The sequence below is a fragment of the Rhinatrema bivittatum genome, chromosome 4 (assembly GCF_901001135.1).
Source record: "Rhinatrema bivittatum chromosome 4, aRhiBiv1.1, whole genome shotgun sequence".
NCBI classification, from domain to species: domain Eukaryota; kingdom Metazoa; phylum Chordata; class Amphibia; order Gymnophiona; family Rhinatrematidae; genus Rhinatrema; species Rhinatrema bivittatum.
The window spans coordinates 301661513-301683045 of record NC_042618.1 but is presented as its reverse complement, the minus strand read 5'-3'; the positions used below and the strand labels follow the sequence as shown (position 1 = coordinate 301683045).

The 21533-nt window shown below is 48.1% G+C and overlaps 1 protein-coding gene across 3 annotated transcripts in view; it reads left to right on the top strand.

Moving 5' to 3' along the window:
- The first annotated feature begins 12862 nt into the window (after window positions 1-12862).
- The window catches only part of MAP2K4 (mitogen-activated protein kinase kinase 4), a 389322-nt gene continuing 380651 nt past the window's right edge, over window positions 12863-21533 (top strand). For all 3 annotated transcript variants that reach the window (XR_003856494.1, XM_029600229.1, XM_029600228.1), the window contains exon 1: window positions 12863-13107. Coding sequence is in view for 2 of the 3 variants with exons in the window: in XM_029600229.1 (XP_029456089.1) it covers window positions 13008-13107 (100 nt within the window). In the remaining variant the exon portion in view is untranslated. The remainder of the gene's footprint in view (window positions 13108-21533) is intronic.

Below are 21533 nucleotides of genomic sequence, written 5' to 3'. Positions count from 1 at the left end.
ACGAAGTCCCACAAGTTGAGGCCTCTCCCAGATGCTGGCTAGTTTGTCCGGGTCCATTCGGAAGCCTGAAGTGGAGACAGTAAAACCCAAGGAGGGTAAAGACTCATGTTCGAAGAAACACTTCTCCAATTTAGCGAATAAGTGATTTTTTCTTAGATGCTGAAGAACCAGACGAACTTCAGCACGATGGGTAGTCAGGTCTTGGAATAAATTAGGACGTCATCAAGACAGACAATCACACAAATGCTGAGCATGTCCCTGAAGACTTCATTCATTAGGTTTTGGAAGACCGCCGGCACGTTACACAAACCAAAAGGCATTACTAGGTACTCGTAATGACCATCACGCGTTTTAAAGGCAATCTTTCATTTGTCTCCAGGCTTGATTCAGACCAGATTGTAGGCCCCACGAAGGTTCAAGAGCTCTGGAATGAGCAGGAGTGGATAGTGGTCCTGGCGGGTAAGGGCATTGAGTCCCCGATAATCAATGCAGGGTCTTAATGAGCCATCCTTCTTGGCCACAAAAAAGAATCCAGCGCCTGCTGGGAATGTGGAAGAGTGGATGAAACCTCTGTCAAGATTCTCTTTGATATATTGAGACATTGCTTGGGTCTCAGGTAGCGACAAAGGGTACACCTGACCACGGGGCGGAACTATGTCGGGTAGAAGGTCGATTGCACAATCAAAGGGGCGATGCTCCGGCAGAGTCTCTGCCTTTTCCTTGGAAAATACATCCACGTAGTCAGCATATTGTGGTGGAAGAGGTAGCATGGTGGTGGCAAGCAGGAGTTGAGGTTGAGGCAAACTCCTTAGTCAGGTGGAGAAGCAATCAGAACCCCATGCAGCAATCTGTAGAGTCTCCCAGTTGATGGTAGGAGAGTGCTTACGCAACCAAGGGAGTCCTAACTCCACCGGATGAATGGCCTGTTCAAGGATGACGAAGGAGATCTCCTCTTCATGGAGTACTCCAATACAGAGAGTCACAGGAGCCATGCAGGAGGTGACTCGCCCAGGTAGAGGATCCCCCTGGATGGAAGAAACTAGTAGCAGTGGTGTGCGATGGACCACAGGAAGCTGCAGTTGCTTAACTAGTTCAGCCACAATGAAATTTCCTCTGGCCCCAGAGTCAATAAAGGCCAGAGTAGTGAAAGATCCCCCAGAGAACTGGAGGGTCACTGGGTCTGTGCATTGGGGAGCGGGATTGATGCAGTCTAGGGTCAGCTCCCCCGTGACACCTAGGCCCGAGAGTTTCTCGGATGTTCTAGGCATTGGGCTAATAGGTGGCCTTTATTGCTGCAGTACAAACAGAGTCCGAGAGACCTGCGCCGTTGCTTCTCTTCGGTGGTTAAATGGCTTCGACCTATCTGCATAGGTTCTTCGCTGTGAACCGGCGGGGTCTCAGAGGTGGCAGGAGAGGCCAGTGGGCGAGAGAACAATGGAGCCAAGGAAACCGCTCAACGTCCTGGCTTCAGCTCTCGCAGATGTTGCTGAAGACACCGATCAATTCGGCCTGCCAGGTCAATGAGTGCCTCCAGTTCCTCAGGTAACTCTGGGTAGCCAGCTCATCTTTTATTCTGGAAGCCAGCCCTTCAAGGAAGATACTCCTTAGGCTCTCATCCTGCCAGCCCAATTCAGATGCTAGGGTGCGGAATTCCATAGCGTACTCTGCCAGAGGACGGGAGCCCTGGCAGAGATGGAGCAGCTCCGAAGCGGCAGTGGACTGACATCCTGGCTCGTCGAATACTTGCCGGAACGTGTGGATGAACCAGGACAGGTCTCCAAGGATGGCATCCCTGAGTTCCCACAATGGGGAGGCCCAGGCCAGGGCTTTACCATCCAGCAGGGAGAAGATGAACATGGTCTTAACCTGATCATTAGGGAACTGAGTAGGTTGGAGGGAAAACCTCATGAAGCAATGGTTTAAAAACCCCCAGCATTGCTTTGGATCTCTGGCATACCGAGGTGGAGCAGGCAGATGGAGCAGAGAAGGTGGTGAGGAGATCACCGACGGAGAGGCAGAGCCCCCGGACGTGGCAGAAAGCTACAGGTGGTTGACCAGGTGCTCAATTGTAGCTGCCAAAACATCCAAACATTGCTGTTGTTGCTGCAGGCGTTGGGCCATACCGAGGATGGCCTGTAGGCCGGACAAATCCACCGGATCCATGGCCTTAGCAAACTGTTATGGTTGTGGACCCTTGGACCGGGACGAGGGTTAGTGCTACCATGGAGGGACAGCCCTCAATGGTTCTTGTCACAGGCTGGTGGTGCAGGTGAAGTCAACCCGGCTGGACACATATACCAGCCCTCGTTCCCCGCAGGTTGAGCCCTTAGGTGCCAGGGCTGGCAGGTCTTAGGTGCGGGTTGCCTCAGCGAAGGCACGGTCAGGAGTCCGGGTCAGGGCTGGCAGCAGAAGGCGTGGTCAGGAGTCCAGTCAGGGCTGGCAGCAGAAGTGCAGAACGAGAGTCCAATCTGAATCAGACTAAAACAAGAGAACCAGGCCAGGGGTCGAGATGGGCAGCAGACAAGCATGAACGAGGGACGAGCCGAAGTCAGAACCAGGAGATCAAGCCGAGAAGGAAACACAGGGACTGAAGGACAAGGAGAGGAACGGAGTCAGGAACACTTGGTATAGGCAGGAAAGCAGGAACTGGAATGCCGGGACTGGACTTCAGGAGTGAAGGACTGGAGCAGAGCAGGATCATGACCAGGATCAGGATCAGGAACTGCAGGCAGGAACCAGATGTCAGGCTGCAGCAACTAGTACCCCGAGGAGATGACCTATTGCTAAGGCAAAGAACTGGAGACTGAGGCAGGGTTTAAATACCCCTCAGTCTTGATGTCATCCATCAGGGCCAGACTGAAGTTTCCTGCCATGGTCCCTTTAAGAGGCGGAGCCTCCCACACGAGCCTAAGGAGAGCTCCGCAGGAAGCAGGATAGCGACATTTAGAGCTGCTTGGGAGTCTGCGGCCAACTGGCCCCGGAGCGGGACATGCCACGCCAACTGGGGGGAGCGCCGGCTCGCATTGGAGGAGGTAGGGGGGACCAGCCATGGCCTGCCGCGGCCGGGACCCACAACATTGGTTTCCCTTTTAAGTGGAGGCTCCTAATAAGATTCTATACATCTCACACTCATATTTTATTCATTTACAGGAGAATTACTCTGAAAAATGAAATAAAATCCTGTGTCCCAATCTTTAAGCAGAACCTGTCACTATATATGTGATGGGAAGGAGTTAAAAAGAAGAAATTAAAGGGAAGAAATTTAGAGAGAAATAATTTATATTTGAGAATAGAATATTCAAATATATTACAGGTTTGATTGGTGACTCCTCTTGAGAATGTACTAATATTACTGGGCAAAGATTGAAAAGGAAAAGATATGATGGCTTTTTCCCACAGGGATGATGATGGAGATATTATGTTCCTGCATTGTAAAATGTTTCCATTCCAAAGGATGGTGAGAGCATTCTAAATCATTCTTGTATGGTGGCAGCACCTCTATTCTTCCAGCAGTGGCAGTGATGGCCTTCAGATCATAATTAATCATCATTCATTCTACAGTATAAATTGGCCAAAGGATGTGCATATTTTGTCAATTATTTTACATGTATCTTGGTTTAATGTGAGTCATTGGGTCTCCTGCTATGTTAAGAACATAAGAACATAAAAATTGCCATACTGGGTCAGACCAAGAATCCTTCAAGCCCAGCATCCTGTTTCCAACAGAGGCCAAACCAGGCCACAAGAACCTGGCAAGTACCCGAACACTAAGAAGATCCCATGCTACTGATGCCAGTAATAGCAGAGGCCATTCCCTAAGTATGGTAAGGGCTCCCCATGGATGGAAGATAGGAGTAGTGGAACCTTCAAAGTGATGAGGGGAATCCTCAAATGTTCCACTAGGTGTCGAAGAATAAAGTTGCCTCCTGCCCCTGAATCCACCAGGGCAAGAGTTTGAAACTCAGACGGTCCGCAGATCAAGGAGACTGGGAGAGAGAGGGCGTTGTAAGGCCTAAGAACAGTCCTCCTGCAGGACTTAGGCCCGTCCGTTTCCCTGACAAATTGGGCATGTTGGGACATCGTGACCAGTCTGTCCACAATACATACACAGACCATGCCTCTTCCGAAGTCTTCTCTATTTAGAAGTCAAATGACTGCGACCAAGTTGCATCAGTGTCAGAAAGCCTGTTAACAAAGTTCTGTAGTGAAAGCTGGAAGTTAGCAATCTGTCAGAAAGCTCTGTTGTTAAAGCTGGTATTTAGTAATCTGTAGTAATTTAGAATAGTTGTGGGTGGATCCTTGGACCAGTGGCAGGTGACTATGCCCTTGGGGGAAATCCCGAGAGGGACCACTGGTCAGACTTAGTGTAGGAGACAGACACACACTAGTTCTTTTATTAGACAATATAGTAAACCACCAGAGGTGGCAGTAGTGAGCTGGAAGTGCCCGGCTGGGCTGTAGTCCCTCAGGTACTGGAACAGCGATCCCTAGGTGGCTGAGCTGTAGAGAAACTAAGAAAGTGAGTAGGCAGTATATGCAGAGTTCTGGAACAAGTCCTTGATGGTAACACTCACACAATAGTCTCTTGAGGCAGCCCAGGAGATGGTATGCATTAGGCCCTCGAGGAGCGAGTACCTGATCCCAGGGAAAGCTCTGAGAGATAGATGGAAACTCACTGATATTGTAAGCAGTGATGACTTCTTAGCAGAAGTGGTATCCAGGAGCAAGTCCGGGGCGTGGGCCCTCGAGGAGCGAGTACTGGTTTCGGACTGCGACCTGAAAAGAAAAAGAGAGAGCGAGGCCCCCGAGGAGCGGGTACCTCTAGTGAAGTCCGAGGAGGCAGAGTAGCTAGGGTTGCGGAAAGCGAATCCCATCCGCAGTGACCAGGAGGAAGCTAGGTAAACGAATCCCTTGCTAACTCGTTTTGTTAGCGAAAACTGAGACCTTAAATATCTGGAGCTGGTGACATCATCTCAGGGGGACGCCCCTGAGGTTCGTGCCAACGCTGTACATCAGTTGGGCTGCGTGCGCGCGCCCTTAGGCATCTGGTCAACACGGCGGCTTGCAGCGTCGAGCCGGTCCGGGAATGCCAGAGGAGGACGGCCTGGAAATGCCGCAGCAGCAAGCCTTCCATCAACCCCAAAGGGAGTCGCCAACGAGGTAAGGTGGGCGGAGCAGAGACGTCGGACAGCGACGGACACAATCGGTTCATCTCCACTGGCAACAGGAATTACTGGAACCATCCGAGGTGCAGGTTTAGCACTAGCCTCCTTCTGACCTGGTCCTCTATTAGGCTGGAGTTCTTTCACCTTATCACGAAGCCGGTGGTCGATTCTAGTAGACAAAGCCACTAGTTCATCCAGCAAGTCAGGTGTTTCATGAGCGGCCAGCTCGTCTTTCAAGTGAGTATCCAGGCCTCTGAAGAAGAGAGTTTTCAGGCATTTGGAGTCCCAGCACAGTTCTGTAGCAAGAGTCTTGAACTCTATCGCAAAATCAGCCAGTGGTCGGTTGCCTTGCTTCAGGTCCACCAAAGCAGAACCGGCAACGGTCACTCGGGCAGGATCACCAAAAAAGGATTTAAATAAGTCCAAAAATCCGTAAATATCCTGCAAAATAGGATCCTTGCATTCCTACAGTGTACAGGCCCAAGACAAGGCCCTTCCATCAAGATAAGATAGAATGTAAGTAGTCTTGGCAAAAGCTGTGGGGAAGTGAGAAGGTTGTAATGCAAAATGCATGCAGCACTGATTTAGAAAGCCCCTGGTTCTCTGGATCTCTCCAGAGAAACAAACTGGAGCAGCCAGCGGTACAGTAGTCGTTAAAGTTACTTCAGGTAACTGATCTTCATTATTGGAAGTAGCGCCTTGAGTCTTCTGTGCGTGCAGCTGATGGAACGCTGAAGTGAGCTTCTCCAATGCGTCTTGCTGTTCAGCAACGTGCAGGGCTAGGCCCAGAATGACCTGCAGGGCATTGAACTGTGCCGGATCCATGGAGTTAGCAATCTGTTATTGTTTGTAAGGTTTTGGGTGGACCTTTGGACACTGTAGCAGCTGACCACGCCCACGGGGGGGAAGTCCCGTGAGGGGCCACAGGTCAGGCTCAGCTTTGGGACACATAACACAGAGTTATATCTTTTATTAGACAGAGTTGATAAGTCACCAGAGGTGGCAGTAGTGAGTAGAGATGAAGCCCGGCTGGGCTAGGGTTCCTCAGGATACTGGAACAGCGGTTCCCTCTATGGCTGTGCTGTAGTGGAGAAAACTGAGATAGTGAGTACAGTGGAGCATACTCAGAGTTCTGGTATAGAGCCTCGATGGTAAAGTTACTCACACAGCGGTTTCTCCTGGAAGGTGACACAGAAGCTGGAATAGAGGCAGGCCCTCGAGGAGCGAGTACCTGGTTCCAGGGAACAGCTCTGAGGAAATAAAGTTGGTAACTCACTGATGATGTAGGCAGCGGTTTCTTCCAAGCAGAAGTGATAAGTTCAGGCAGCGAGTCAGGGAACATGGGCCCTCGAGGAGCGAGTACCGGTTCCTGATAGCGACCTGCAAGAAATGAGAGAGGCCCCCGAGGAGCGGGTACCCCGTTAGGATAAAATCCAAAGGTTGGAGAGGCAGAGTAGCTAGGTACGGAGAGCGAATCCCATCCATAAGGATTCCCTTGCTAACTTGATTAGCTAGCAAAAAGTGTAGGCTTTTGTATCCGGAATGCGTGATGTCATCACAGGGGAACGCCCCTGAAGTTCGCGCCAAAGAAAGAATAAGAAGCAGGGCCGTGCGGTGCACGCACCCTATGGTACCTGGACTATATGGCGGGATGCAGCGCCCAAGCCAGACTGGGGACGCCGGAGAGGACGGCAGGCAGATGCTGCGGCAGCCAGACATCCATCAACCGTGGGAGGAGTCGTAAAAAAGGTAAGGTGGGCGGAGTGGAGACGTCGGGCAGCAACAGTCGTAACATGGACGTCTCACGCCAAGGAAGTAGAAGCTGGAACGAAGGGACCTTCAGTGAGTGAAGCGGAATTAACAAGAGGGAACTCGTTGCCAAGTCATAGGTAGGCAGGACCAGCCTACTTAAATGTGCAGGAGGATTGACGTCATCCGGAGGGGACACCACCGAGGTTCCCGCAAAGATGTGCGCACACGCGTGCCTAAGTGATTCCAAAGGCAAGATGGCGGTCGGTGGCGTCCATGCTGCCCTGGGAGGCCTGGGAGTGGTAGGCAGGCCGGCAATGGCTGACTGAGGCCGCAAGTCTTCCCAGTGGAGTCTGGGATGTGAAGAAAGAGGTGAGCAACAGCGGTCGCAGCCATCTGCGACCAATGGGCGTAACACTATACTTCTATAGGTATCCTCTCGGCTGCTGGCCTCAGTCTTCATGGGAGTCATCGCCATTGGAGACCTGCACCTGTCCAGCTGGCCCTGGCACCCAAGGGCTCAATCTGCGGGGAACGAGGGCTGGTATTGGTAAAGGTCCTGTTGGGTCTCCACTCCAGCCAGTTCTGCTTGCCGATGATAAGGACCTGCAGGGCCCCTCCCTGCAGGTAACATCACCCTTGTCTTGGTCCAAGGGTCCATGCTTACAACAGTTTGCTGAGGCTATGGATCCGGCAGATCTCTCAGGCCTCCAAGCCATTCTGGCCCTGGCCCAGAAGATCCAGCAGCAGCAACAATTCCTGGAGGCACTGGCAAGCCCAATGGATTGTTTAAGCGCCTGTCTTGATGCCACCACCACTGGTCCCGGTGGCACTTTTAACCATGTCAGCCCCACCAGCTGTATTTTCCCGGTACCAGCCAGGTATGCGGGGATCTCAGACAATGCTGTGGATTTTTAAATCAGTGCTTTATGCACTTCTTTATTCACCCTGCACAGTTTTTCAGTGATACTATTAAAACCACCTTCATTCTCTCTCTCCTTGATGGGAAGGCCTTAGCTTGGGCCTCCCTTCTCTGGGAGCATGGAGACATAATACTTCAGGACCTACAACAATTTGTCAAGGCCTTTAAACAGGTACTTGATGATCCAGGCTGTCTGGCTACTGTTGAATTGGATCTGCTGCATCTACGACAGGGTTCCAGACCCCTGATTGATTACTCCATCGAGTTCCGCATTATGACCACGGAACTAAATTGGTGGGAGGACAACCTCCAGAGTATTTTTTTAGAAGGACTATACCCCCGAATCAAAGATAAGCTAGCAGCCAGGGAATGCCTTCATTGATCTGACCGGAAGGATTGACCGGTGTCTTCAACATCAGGCTCGGGAGATGTAAGTCCCGCGCAGGCAGGTGCCCTTGGCCCCATCATTCTCGCACCCCCACACGCTAGCTCAGGGGACAATGCCCGCTTTAATCCATCCGGAGGAACTCATGGAGCTCGGGCAGAGCCACATCTCATCAGAGGAGAAGCACCGTCACCGTACCCTGGACTTCTATTTTTACTGCACAGAGAAGGGGCATCTTTTGGCACAATGCCCCATGAAACAGGGAAACTGCTGAGCCTAGGAGCTAGTGGGGAGATATCACTAGCCTACACTATTCCCGCTTCCCAACTTACTCTCCCCATGGAAATCACCTCGGATGATCACGTATTCTCCATCCTTGCACTAGTGGACTCCGGTGCAGGGGGAAACTTCATCATGATGGCCTTGGTGGATCACTTGAAGCTACTAATGGTTCCCAGGGACTCCCCCTTGATCATCTCTTCCATCCTTGGGGAACCCCACCGGGTCAGATCACTTCGATGACTGCTCCACTACGCCTCTGCACAAAAGTCCATCAAAATAGTCTCATATTTAGAAGATGAGTACAATACTCCAGTGAAGATGTAATTATTTTTATATATTGAGAAGACAAGGACGACTGTTGTTGTGATGCTATTCAGGAGGAGGAGGATTAAGTAAAATCCTTTTTTGTAGTGATATAACTTGAAAAAGTTGTGTTGTTATATTTAGAGGATAAGGGACTCTATTGATGTGATGTAATTCAAAACATCTTTTTGCAAATGATGAGGTATCGACAGAGGAGGATCAGATGTACCAAGTGAAGGAGGTCCTGGATGTCCAAAGATGGAATAAGAGGTGGGAATACCTAATTTCTTGGGAGGAGTACGGCCCAGAGGGAAATATCTGGGAGCCCGCCTCAAATATCATGGATAGGGATCTCTTTAAAGCATTCCATACAGTCCATCCCAGAAAACCCTGACCCCCGGTGAGAGGGCTTAGAGGAGGGGGTACTGTTGCACATAGCCGACCGCAGGCCTACCCTGCACCTGGTTGCTTTTACCAGGGACACTGGGCAGCGGGGGGACAGCCAACATTGCGATGACCAAATGGCAGATGAAATTTAATGTGGATAAGTCCAAGGTGATGCATATAGGGAAAAATAACCCATGCTTTATTTACACAATGTTAGGTTCCATATTAGGATCTACCACCCAAAAAAGAGATCAAGGCATCATAGTGGATAACACATTGAAATCATTGGTTCAGTGTGCTGCGGCAGTCAAAAAAGCAAACAGAATGTTGGGCATTATTAGGAAGGGAATGGTGAATAAAATGGAAAATGTCATAATGCCTCTGTATCGCACCATGGTGAGACCGCATCTTGAATTAAATCGTCAAAAAACGATTCACATCCCTATTAATTATCACTCCGGTTTACATTGCAACCATAAAAAACAATGACAAAGTTGTCTTACATAGAACAGGGGGAGAGAAAAACTTGGATACAGCTTAAGCATGGGGAGTAACGTGTCAAAACTGGTAAGAACTGATAAGAGTTGGCTTTTTGGGGTAACAAGTTATTCCGAGGGAGGGGGTAGGAATGAGGGATTGGAAGGGGGTTGGAAGGGGGGTTGGAAGGTGGGGGGGAGGGTAGATGAGGGTTACCATAGATTTAATGAAACTAATATACATATATTAAATAGCTTAGGCAGCGGAAGAAAAAGTGCTTAGGCATCTGAGCTTTGGAAGAGAAGGTCCGTGGAGGTTGAGGCAAGGACGAGTGTTATGGGAAGGGTTGTCTGAATAGTAGCGTCTTAAGTCTCTTCTTGAATGTAATTGGGCATTGTTCCATTGTTCTGTCTCTTCTTGTTAAGTCTCTTCTTGAATGTAATTGGGCATTGTTCCATTGTTCTGCCACTTTAGTCTCCATGAATCGGACTTGTTCTCTGAGGACGAGGAGCTCTTTGCACCTAGTGCACTCATACAACCTCTTACCAACTGGGAGATAATCATACATGTGGCACTCAGTACAAAAAAACTAGATAGCTTCCCTCTCACTGCTGGATTACTGTCAGTATCTGTTATGGTTTAGCGGTGTTTGGGTGGATTCTTGGGTACTGTGGCAGATGAGCACGCCCACGAGGAGGAGCCCCGTGGGGAGCCACAGTACTGGGCTAGACTCAGGACGCACAAACACAGAATTAGCTCTTTTATTGTACAGCTTGATGTGTACCCCAGAGGTGGCAGTAGTGAGGTGATCCAGAGATAGCAGTCCCGGGACCCTCGGCAAAGGGAATCCGTCTCACCACGTTGGTATAGGGGATTCCGGTGTAGGTTTCCCAGACAAGGCAATGCTGTAGATGAGACAGACTGAGAGTTAGATTACTCACTATATGGTAGCTGTAGGTTGGTGATTCCACCAGGCTGAAGTAGATGGTGCAGGCACCGAGGCAGGGAGAGCAGGCCCTCGAGGAGTTTGTATCTGATTCCAGTAAGGCACCTGAAATAAAGCAGATGGCCCCCAAGTAGCGGGTACCCAGGTTAGACAATACCCCGAAGGGCAGAGAGAGAGCTTCCAGCGCAGCATGGAAGCGGCAGAGTAGCTTAGATCGGCCGAGACTAATCCTTGCTAACTCAATGAGCTAGCAAACAAGTACAGACTAAATACCAGGATGGCGTGACATCACTTGAGGGGGACGCCCCCGAGGTTCGGGCCATAGCTAGAATAAAGACGTGGGTAGCGCGCGTGCGCGCACCCTAGGAGGCCCTTTGAAGAAACATGTCGGGAGGCAATACCATAGCCATTTCGCGGATGCCGGAGAGAGCGGCTTGCAGACGCGGTGGTAGCCATCTTCCCAAGGCTAGCGGGGAGAGCTGAGAAAAAGGTGAGGCACAAGGGTCGAAGCCATCTGAGACTGACGGACGCAACAGTATCTTAATTTTCTTAATTTGTTATTGAGTTTAAATTTCTAAGGGAGTAAGGATGTAAAGCTAAAGTACTTTTAGCTTATTGATTTATTAATGCAGTGTGCACCCTTGGGCCAAGGCGGAGTTAGCGCTACCTACAGGGGGCAAACCCCACTGTAGGTCCCTGCCATTGGCAGGCGGCCTGTGGTGGTGCGGAGACCCTACTGGCCCTCACCACTACCAGCCCTCATTCCCCGCGGGTTGAGCCTTTGGTGCCAGGGCCGGCTGGACTTAGGTGCGGGTCTTCATGCGAAGGTTCCAGGCGGACGTTAGATGAAGGCAGAGTCAGATGGGCCAGAGTCGGGGCACACAGCGAGCAGAGGAGTCCAGGGGACAAGCCGAGATCAGGGCAGGCAGCAAGTAGAGGGATCCAGGAGACAAGCCGAGGTTGGGGCAGGCAGCGAGTAGAGGAATCCAGGAGACAAGCCGAGGTTTAAGCCAGAAGAGCAGTCCGAGGAGCAGAGGGGGAAGCTGGAGCCTGAGCTGGATGAGGAACTAGAGCAGGAGCTGGATCAGGAGCAGGATCAGGAACTGAAGCAGGAGCTGGATCAGGAACTGAAGCAGGAGCAACATACTACCCATGCGGAGCTGAGCCATTGCTGAGGCAATTCTGGGAAATTGGTGTTGCCCATATATAGGGCCTCCTGCTGATGTCATCAGATGGGGCCGTGGGTGAGTATCCTGCTGCGGCCCCTTTAAAGCTCGGACCGAGCCACGTGTGTGCGCCTAAAGGATCCCATGGGGGAAGGTGCACCGGCGTTGGCATCAGGATGCTGCGGAGGAGGGCGGCGGTTTCCTCGGGCTGCAACCGTGGGGCGAAGTACACGGCCTCAGCGGGAGGGTGAGTAGGGCTGGCTGCGGAATCATGCGGCCAGCCACTGCAACATTTATTTTATATTTGACTTCCAATGACCTATAAAACGCTACAGTTATCCTATGTTCTCCATCGCAACTATATCTTTTTTGAGACGCGGCAAGCAGAATTGTACACAGTATTCAAGGTGCAGTCTCACCATGGAGCGATACAGAGGCATTATGACATTTTCCTTTTTATCCACCATTCCCTTTCTAATAATTCCCAACATTCTGTTTGCATTTTGACTGCCGCAGCACACTGAACCGATGATTTCAATGTGTTATCCACTCTGCCTCCATCTGCTGGTGGGAGTATATAACCCACAGGTCTGGACCGATCTGGGTATGTCCAAGAATGAGCTTGTATGTGTGTAAAAGAGAGTTTGAAAGTGAACATGTGAATATGTATGATACAGTATTTGTCTGCATGCTGCTGCTGCCCCATCCCAATCTGTGATAATCTCAGTGTGTGGGGAGATCAACATTTCCCAGGTATGCTCCAGGGGCAGAAATTTTGATTTAGGTATCTGCTACACTTGCACTGGTCCTACCTAGAATATAGATGGAAAAGACTATCTTCTCCTCTGACGAGTGCTGGGCGCAGGTTCCTAAACCCGTCCTGGTGCTCAGATCCTACAGCCAAGCAGATTTTCAAGATATTTATTTTATTTAGATTTAGCTTACACCTTTTCATTGTAGGTCAGTACATGCAAATTTATCTCATGCATATTTATTTGTCGGTATCCTGAAAAATTGACTGGTTGTTGAGTCATTTATATGGGCCGGGGAAGCTCTAGATAAGGGATTATTGCACGCCCATCGCCACTGGAAGTGCAAGGGTTAAGGTTAGCCCCGCCTCCCCCTCCCCAGTGCTGTGCCCATCCTGGACGGCAGAGGGCCGCTGTCGTTGGCCTCTTGCTGCATTGCAGCTTCGTAGCTGCGGCTGCTGGAATTTCTCACAACAATGGCGACTCCCAACCCCGGCAACAGCTCCGGCGGCGGCAGTAGCCCGAGTGCGGGCTTCCCAACGTCACCGCAGGCCCCGGCGCTTAGCAGCATGCAGGGTAAGCAGGGGCTCCGGCTCCACCAGCCTGGCTTGGCGGTTCTGCTTCCGGGGACGAGAGACTGCTGCTGGCGGGGGCCATGAGCCGTCTCGGTCTGCCTGGCCAGGCCTCGAAGGGAGCTGGGCCGCGGTCGGGAGAACAAGCCGGTCCCCGCCTACTCCGCTCTGGAGGACGGGCGGCAGTGCTGGGGCCTATACTCTGAGCCGTTGCCGAGCCCAGTGCTTCCCTACCCTCTTGGGCTGTCACCGTTTCTGCTGGGCACCCGCTCCCTTACTGCTGCAGCAGACGCACCAGGGGGACGCCAGCAGCATGAGCTGCGCCGAGGAGATGGGGTTGCTAGGGACTCCAACATTCCGTGGAACAACAGCGAGAGAGGGGATGCTGGAGATCCAGACGCCTAGAGGGTAGGGTTGCTAGAAAGTCGCGGGGCAGATGGATGATGAAGACTTCAGCCTTCCGAGTCTCTGTATACGGCAGTGTTCTGTGGAGCTCCAGGGCACAGGGCTGCTGGAGACCACATCATCCTGCATAGTCTCGGGATGGTAGGATACTCAGGCAGCCCGTAGGGATCCAGGGTATAGAGGTGTTGGAGAATTCTTGTGGTCTTCCGTGCTCTGGGATGCAGCAGGTTTGTAGTACTACATACCTCTCGACTTCGGCTCGGAAAACTGTGGACTTTGTCATCCTATGGATCCTTGCAACATAGAAATGATGGAGGTGTGGAGGGAAATAGTCTGGCATGTAGGTGGCATTTAATTTCTGGGAAGTTTGCACTGCTGCGTAGGAGGAACACCAGTGTTTTACTTACTTAATGATCAGTACATGATTTTTGTATACTATCTTCATCGTTTTCCAGTGTTGGGATAGATTAGTTATATAGAATTGTGCGTGAGGACCGTTTCTGCTTTATAATCTTATTTTTTTTTATATCAGTTTAAAACATGATAGAAAAAGGTTTTTATTTTAAATAATTGTTAAATTAAGGTGCTGTACTGTTTTTTTTTTTCTCTGTGCCCGCATTACTAACGAGAGACAATAGGATACTATTTTTGTAGAGTTTTATTGTTTAGAAGCACATATTCTGCATGTTAATTTTCAAAGGCATGTAGTCCTTCCTGTTATTTCTTGTATGTATCAGTATGGCACTCCATTTGCAAATGGCATTAAACCTTTGTGCTTGGCAAAAAATGTGAATGAAAATGGACACTGAAATAAATCAACCTCTTTTTTTTTTTTTTTTTGTTAGATTTTGTGAAATTCTTACCTTATGTACTTTAAATAGGTGACATTACACACGTCATTGTGTTCTGTGGTAGATTGTGAGGTTTGCTGGTTTTTAGGTTTCCTGGTTTAAAGAGGAATTCAATTTGCTCTAAAATATGGGGATGCTTATGACATCCCCCTACTCTTCCCAAATGGTCCAGAGTGCTGAGCTTTTCTCTTTTTCTTGATGGTTTATGTAGTTCTTTATCATGGTGTATTGTTTTTCCTGCTTCATCCTCACATATTTCACTGCAGCATCAAACCCGGTCTGCAGAGTTTAGGCTTCAGAAACTCTTCTTAATCATTTTCTGGTTGCTGACTCAGTAGTTATTTGCTTGGAGAATAGTAGTTATAACTCATAAGAGGTACCAAAGAGGTTTATGGAGCAGTCTTTCTTCATGGATATTCATATGATGACATTGGTTCATCTCATGAAGATCAGTTATGGGATTACAGAAATGGTAGCTTGCAGTCATTGTGAGGTCCATAGTCCTCCACCATGCAGCTGTGCTAGTTAGCTGGATAAACTTATCCAGTTAACTATCACTGTATTTTTAACGGTGCAGCTGTGCTGCTGAATATATACTTGGCTATCTTAAAGTTAACTGGATAAAGTTAAACTGGTAAACTTTAGGGAAGCCCTATGGCCTGATCAGAGTTTGCTGGATAATTCAGCTGGCTAACTCTGAATATCTAATTAGCCAGTTAACTTATCCTGCCAACTTGACTCCTCCCATTCCCCCACCCCTGATTTAGCTGGCTAAAAACAGCCAAATAAGTAATTTATCTGGCTAAGTGGCACCTGCTGATCTTGTCCGGATATTCAGTGGTGCTCCTTAGCCGGATAAGTAGTACTTATCTGGCGAAGTGCCATTTTGAATATCAGTCTCTGTGTCTTCTCCTTCTGCTCTTCTGTAACACTGTGTATATCTCAGTCTTAAGACTGTTTCACTAAATAAACTATTAATCATAATTTTGTTTAAAGATCTATATATATATCATGCTTTGGCCTTTGAGCTGGTAGGATTCCCTAGGTCACCTCTGGGACTTTTTTAATATGTTTATTTTAATATGGTTAAAAAAAAATTGGAGGGACTTCTTAAAATGTCTTCATTTTATGCCTCTGTGTCAGGGTCTTGAACCTGGACCCATGATGGCAAACTCCAGTCCTTGAGTGCCAAAAACAGGTCAGGTTTTTGGCATATCCATAATGAATATGCACGAGAGATTTGCATACAGTGGGAGACCATGCGTGCAAATCATTCTCATGCCATATTCATTGCAGATATCCTGAAAACTTGGCCTGTTTGTGGCACTCGAGAACTGGCGTTCGCCATCACTGGTCTAGACTGTCATGAGTATATACACACATTTATGTGTTTATTTTTTCAATCTCTCTGATAGAAGAAATGCCAAACTGGGTCAGACCACATCAAGCCCATCACCCTGTCTCTCACATGATCAATTTCTGTTATAAGTACCTGACAAGATCCCAAAGAATAGATCTAATTCTTTTAAATCATAACCAGGGACAAGCTGTGGCTTTCCCAATCCTACATGGCTAATAATTGTTTATGGATGTTTCCTCCTGGAACTTGTCCAAACCCTTTTTGAACCCACCTATGCTAAATTTGGCAACAGATTCCATAGTTTAATTGTGCACTGAATGAAAAAATGCTTTCTCTGACACTAAGTTACCTCCTAGTACTATTGTAAAAGGTTAAAAATAATTGTTTCATGTTTATCTGTTCTACCCCACTCATGATTTTTTATGCTTCTGTCATATCTTCTCTTTGTCTCTTTTTCAGGCTGAAGAGCCCTAATCTATTTAGCATCACCTCATAGTAACATATTAATGACTGGATGGACCCAATGGTCCATCCAGTCTGCCTAGCAAATTCTGTGCAGGTTACTCCCATATTTCTCGTCAGGGTAGTAACTTTTGCTCTGCGCAGTTATCCCCAAACCTTATGATACCCATAAAAATTTCAGCTAGTGGGTGATGAGCTTTCTTGAAAATTCAGACAGTGTTGCTTGCTGTTCTTTGCTTATGGACTTGGCTGTAGAAGAGGTCCTGTGCTTTTCCCCTTATGTGTGTATCAGTACCCCAGACCGTAAAGTCGGGGCCCTCTTGGTTTTTGTCTGAATCCAATTCCCCCTTTTCCCCCTGCTGTTGTAGCGGAGAGCAATGTTTCAGTTGCATTTAAAGCATCAAGGCTTATTGGTTAAGGGTAGTAATCTTCATGCTTTCTGCTAAGGGTAGTAACTGCCGCACCAGTAAGTTACCCCCATGCATGCTTTCTTCATTTCCTTTAGGACTTGGCTGTAGAAGCAGTCCTGTGCTTTTTCCCCTTATGTCTGTGTATCACTATCCCAGACCATAGGAGTCAGGGTTCTCGGTCGTCTGAATCCAATTCCTCTTTCCCCTGCTGCCGTCTAAGCAGGGAGCATCTGTTAAGGATAGTAACTGCTGCACCAGCAAATTAACACCCCCCCCCCCCCACACACACACACCCACGCTATCCTTCATTTTCATCCTCTAGCTATTTAAGGAGGGAGCAATGTTGCAGTTGCATTAAAAGCATCAAGGCTTATTGGTTAAGGATAGTAATTTCCATGCCTTCTGCTAAAGGTTGTAACCGCCACACCAGCAAGTTCCTAATACCTTTTTTGACCAATGCAGCACACTGGGCTGAGGATTTCAAAGTATTGTCCACAGTGATTCCAAGATGCTCTTCCTGAGTGGTGACACCTAATATAAAACCCAGCATTGTGTACCTTTAGTTTAGATTATTATTCCCTATATGCATCACTTTTCACTTGTCCATGTTAAATTTCATTTGCTGTTTAGATGCCCAGTCTCCTAATCTCTCATAAGGTCCTTTTGCAATTCTTAAGTTTGTCATCTGCAAGTTTGATCACCTCACTCATCACTTCCCTATTCAGATCATTTATAAATATAGTGGAAAAAACACCTGTCCCAGATTAGATCCTTGGGGCAATCTTCATTGAGAGAAATAACTATTCAGTCCTATTCTCAGTTTGCTATCCTTTAGCCAGTTACCAATCCACTGCCCCCTATCCCATGACTCTTTCATTTCCTGATAAGTCTCTCATGAGGAACTTTGTCAGATGCTATCTGAAAATCCAGATACACTATGCACTGTACTTCCATTGTATAAAATATTGATCTTGAAAACTGTAAAACAAATTTTAAGAAAATATTTTTCCCGTCGATAGCAGGTTGAATTAGCCATGCTGTCTGGGAGATGTGAACATGACCCTCTAGGCAGAGTTTTCCCTCAGTAGTCACAGAGTTCAAAACTCTGTGCGGCTGCGCGATTCTGTGCCCACCTCCTCAGTCTCTTTCTCTCTTTTTTTTTTTTTCCCGTGCACCGTCCGCATGCGGGGTTTTTTCTCCTCAGATTTTTCAAACTTTTTTTTCTCGCAGTGCCTCCCAAACCATCTGGCTTTAAATATTGCCAGTGCGGTAAAGTTATGACTGTCACTGGACATAACTACTGCTATGTTTGCCTCGGACTGTGGTCGGATGTCGTTCTTCCCCCCCCCCCCCCCCCCCGAGAGCAGAGGTAGCGTGCCTGAGAACATCGGGCTGTTGTGTCCCGATGCTGGATCAATCGACCCATTCCTCCCTGGGTCCAATGAAAAGAAAAGCGTCGACAAAGAAGAGGGTGTCCTCGCTGGGCCTACAAGGCCCAACCAGCACCGTGCCAACAACGAAGACAAAGGGACCAGGCACCTCATCTGGGACAGCCACCAGGTACATCGGGCCGAAAGCAGGGACCTGCCCCCGGCCCTTCATGCCCCACAGCATCGAAGTCTGCGGCGCAAGGAATCTGCCCGGATAAACCGTTGAGGCATTCGATGCAGATGGAGCGTCCGGCGCAAACGATGCATGCGACATATTTGAAGCATTCTGCCCATAAAAAAACATTCATCACGTCCCAAACACCAGGAGCATCCTAAACATCATGCTTCTGCAACACCATCGATGAATTCCGAACGTGGCACTTGGTGCGCCATAAACAACCATGGGACAGTCCATATATAGATGTGGAACTTCTCTCAGACCTTGAATCCTCATCTAAGGGTCCTTCACAAAGAAATGATTCTGTCTACTCAGGTTTGTCTTCAGTTTCCAGACAGAAAAGGCTATTGCCTCAGATGCAAGAACCTCTAAATAAAAGACAGACCATCTCCATCCATAGCGCCCTGTCCTCAGTTACATCAGACAGCAGCGCAGGACATCTTAAGAACATAAGAAAATGCCATACTGGGTCAGACCAAGGGTCCATCAAGCCCAGCATCCTGTTTCCAACAGTGGCCAATCCAGGCCATAAGAACCTGGCAAGTACCCAAAAACTAAGTTAATTCCATGTTACCGTTGCTAGTAATAGCAGTGGCTATTTTCTAAGTCAACTTAATTAATAGCAGATAATGGACTTCTCCTCCAAGAACTTATCCAATCCTTTTGTAAACACAGCTATACTAACTGCACTAACCACATCCTCTGGCAACAAATTCCAGAGTTTAATTGTGCGTTGAGTGAAAAAGAACTTTCTCCGATTAGTTTTAAATGTGCCACATGCTAACTTCATGGAGTGCCCCCTAGTCTTTCTATTATCTGAAAGAGTAAATAACCGATTCACATCTACCCATTCTAGACCTCTCATGATTTTAAACACCTCTATCATATCCCCCCTCAGCCATCTCTTCTCCAAGCTGAAAAGTCCTAACCTCTTTAGTCTTGCCTCAGAGGGGAGCTATTCCATTCCCCTTATCATTTTGGTAGCCCTTCTCTGTACCTTCTCCATTGCAATTATATCTTTTTTGAGATGCGGCAACCAGAATTGTACACAGTATTCAAGGTGCGGTCTCACCATGGAGATGCGGAGATGCGTTTGACAAAGTTCCTCATGAGAGGCATGAGAGGCTTCTAGGAAAAGGAAAAAGTCATGGGATAGGTGGCGATGTCCTTTCGTGGATTGCAAACTGGCTAAAAGAGTAGGATTAAATGGACAATTTTCTCAGTGGAGGGGAGTGGACAGCGGAGTGCCTCAGGGATCTATATTGGGACCCTTACTTTTCAATATATTTATAAATGATCTGGAAAGAAATACGACGAGTGAGATAATCAAATTTGCAGATGACACAAAATTGTTCAGAGTAGTTAAATCACAAGCAAATTGTGATAAATTGCAGGAAGACCTTGTGAGACTGGAAAATTGGGCATCCAAATGGCAGATGAAATTTAATGTGGATAAGTGCAAGGTGATACATATAGGGAAAAATAACCCATGCTATAATTACACAATGTTGGGCTCCATATTAGGTGCTACAACCCAAGAAAGAGATCTAGCCGTCATAGTGGATAACACATTGAAATCGTCGGTGCAGTGTGCTGCGGCAGTCAAAAAAGCAAACAGAATGTTGGGCATTATTAGAAAGGGAATGGTGAATAAAATTCTGGTCGCCGCATTACCTATGGCACCACCAGCAAACAATGGACAAGTTCCTCCACTGCAGGGCAATCTAGCAACTAAAGCCATGCTCCAGATCTCTCAGGCCCTGAGCTCTTTTTTTCAAAGATTTGGAATTCATGCAGACTGGGAATAAGCAACCAATTACTTCCCCCACCTACTTCGCCCCCAGTTACCTCCCCTCCTAGACCTGAGGACACAATGCATCCTCATTCTCCAACCTCAGTCCGTTCATGCAGCCGGGACTCTCAGGTATCATCAGCTTCTTCTCCAAGTTCCTCTACTGGTATACCCTCGGATCCTCCAGAAGGGCTACCGGAACTATATTCACTACCAGAGGATTTATCCTACACCAAACTTATAGAAAAAGTGGGTCAGCTACTTAAAGTGGAAACGGGAAGAATCCCTGACCCACAGTCTGAGGTTCTCGGCATATTGAACCTACAGCCTTACCACCACCACCCCCGGTATTGGACAGGGTACTTAATAAGATGTGGGAATCTCCTTTTACAACCCTCCCTGCTTCATCAAAACCGACTTAAAGTTTCGCATGAGAAACTCCTCTGTCTATATCTCTGCTTAGTTACCACATAATTCTTTCATTGTAGAGTCGGCCATGGCAAAAGCAAAGATATCTAAGCTACACGGCAATGTACCATCTGGCAAAGACCACAGATACTTGGATGACGCCGCTATGTTAATCCTCAAAGATACAAAACCATCAATTTTATATAACACAGTACCTGTACGAGTGTTTACAGGCCTTACGACCTACCTATCTCTCCACTCAGGAATCTCTGCCACAACCCTTCCTTGACATGGAGGAGGGTTTATGCTATTTGTTAAGAACCATTTATGAGGCCTTCGAAACCTCTGCTAGAATATCCTCAGTGGCGATTGCAGCACAATGCCTTGCTTGGTTACGGGCAAGTGAGATTAGAGACTGTCCATGACAAACTAACGGGCATACCGTGGAAGGGAGATACTTTATTCGGAGGCAGGTTTGCTGAGACAGTTTCTCATCTGAAGGAGCAAAACATTGCAGTGATGTCCCTCACATCTCCTTCTGAACATTACACCACCTCTAGAAGATACTACCCTTCTTAACAGCATAGATCGTACCCAGAGAGCCAATATAGACCTTTTCTTCCATATCGGTCACAACAGTATGCCCAGCCGAGACCTTCAGGCCAACCCCAACTGCCTTGCTCACGGCCACGTCAGCAAAGACAACCCGGGCAGAGTCCAACAGCTCCTCAGAAGACGCCTCCAAATTTTTGAGACCCACCGAGCCACCCCCACCGCTGTCCATAGGAGGACGTCTCAAGCACTTCTACAACATTTGGGAATTCATCACTTCAGATCGTTGGGTTCTCAAGATCATTCGAGAAGGTTATCGACTAAACTTCATATCCTCCTCACCACTTCCTCATGGTGCTCCCATTTGAGTGGCGACAACCCAATTACCATCTCTAAATGCGGAGATCTTATAGCTACTAATCCAGAATTCTATCCGGGAGATACTGCATCAACAGCAGGGTCAAGGATTCTATTCCCAATACTTCTTCATCCCAAAGAAATCAGGTGAACTTCGCCCGATCTTGTACTTGCGAAACCTCAACAAACACATCCAATGAGCAGTTCAAGATGACCTCTCTCAAA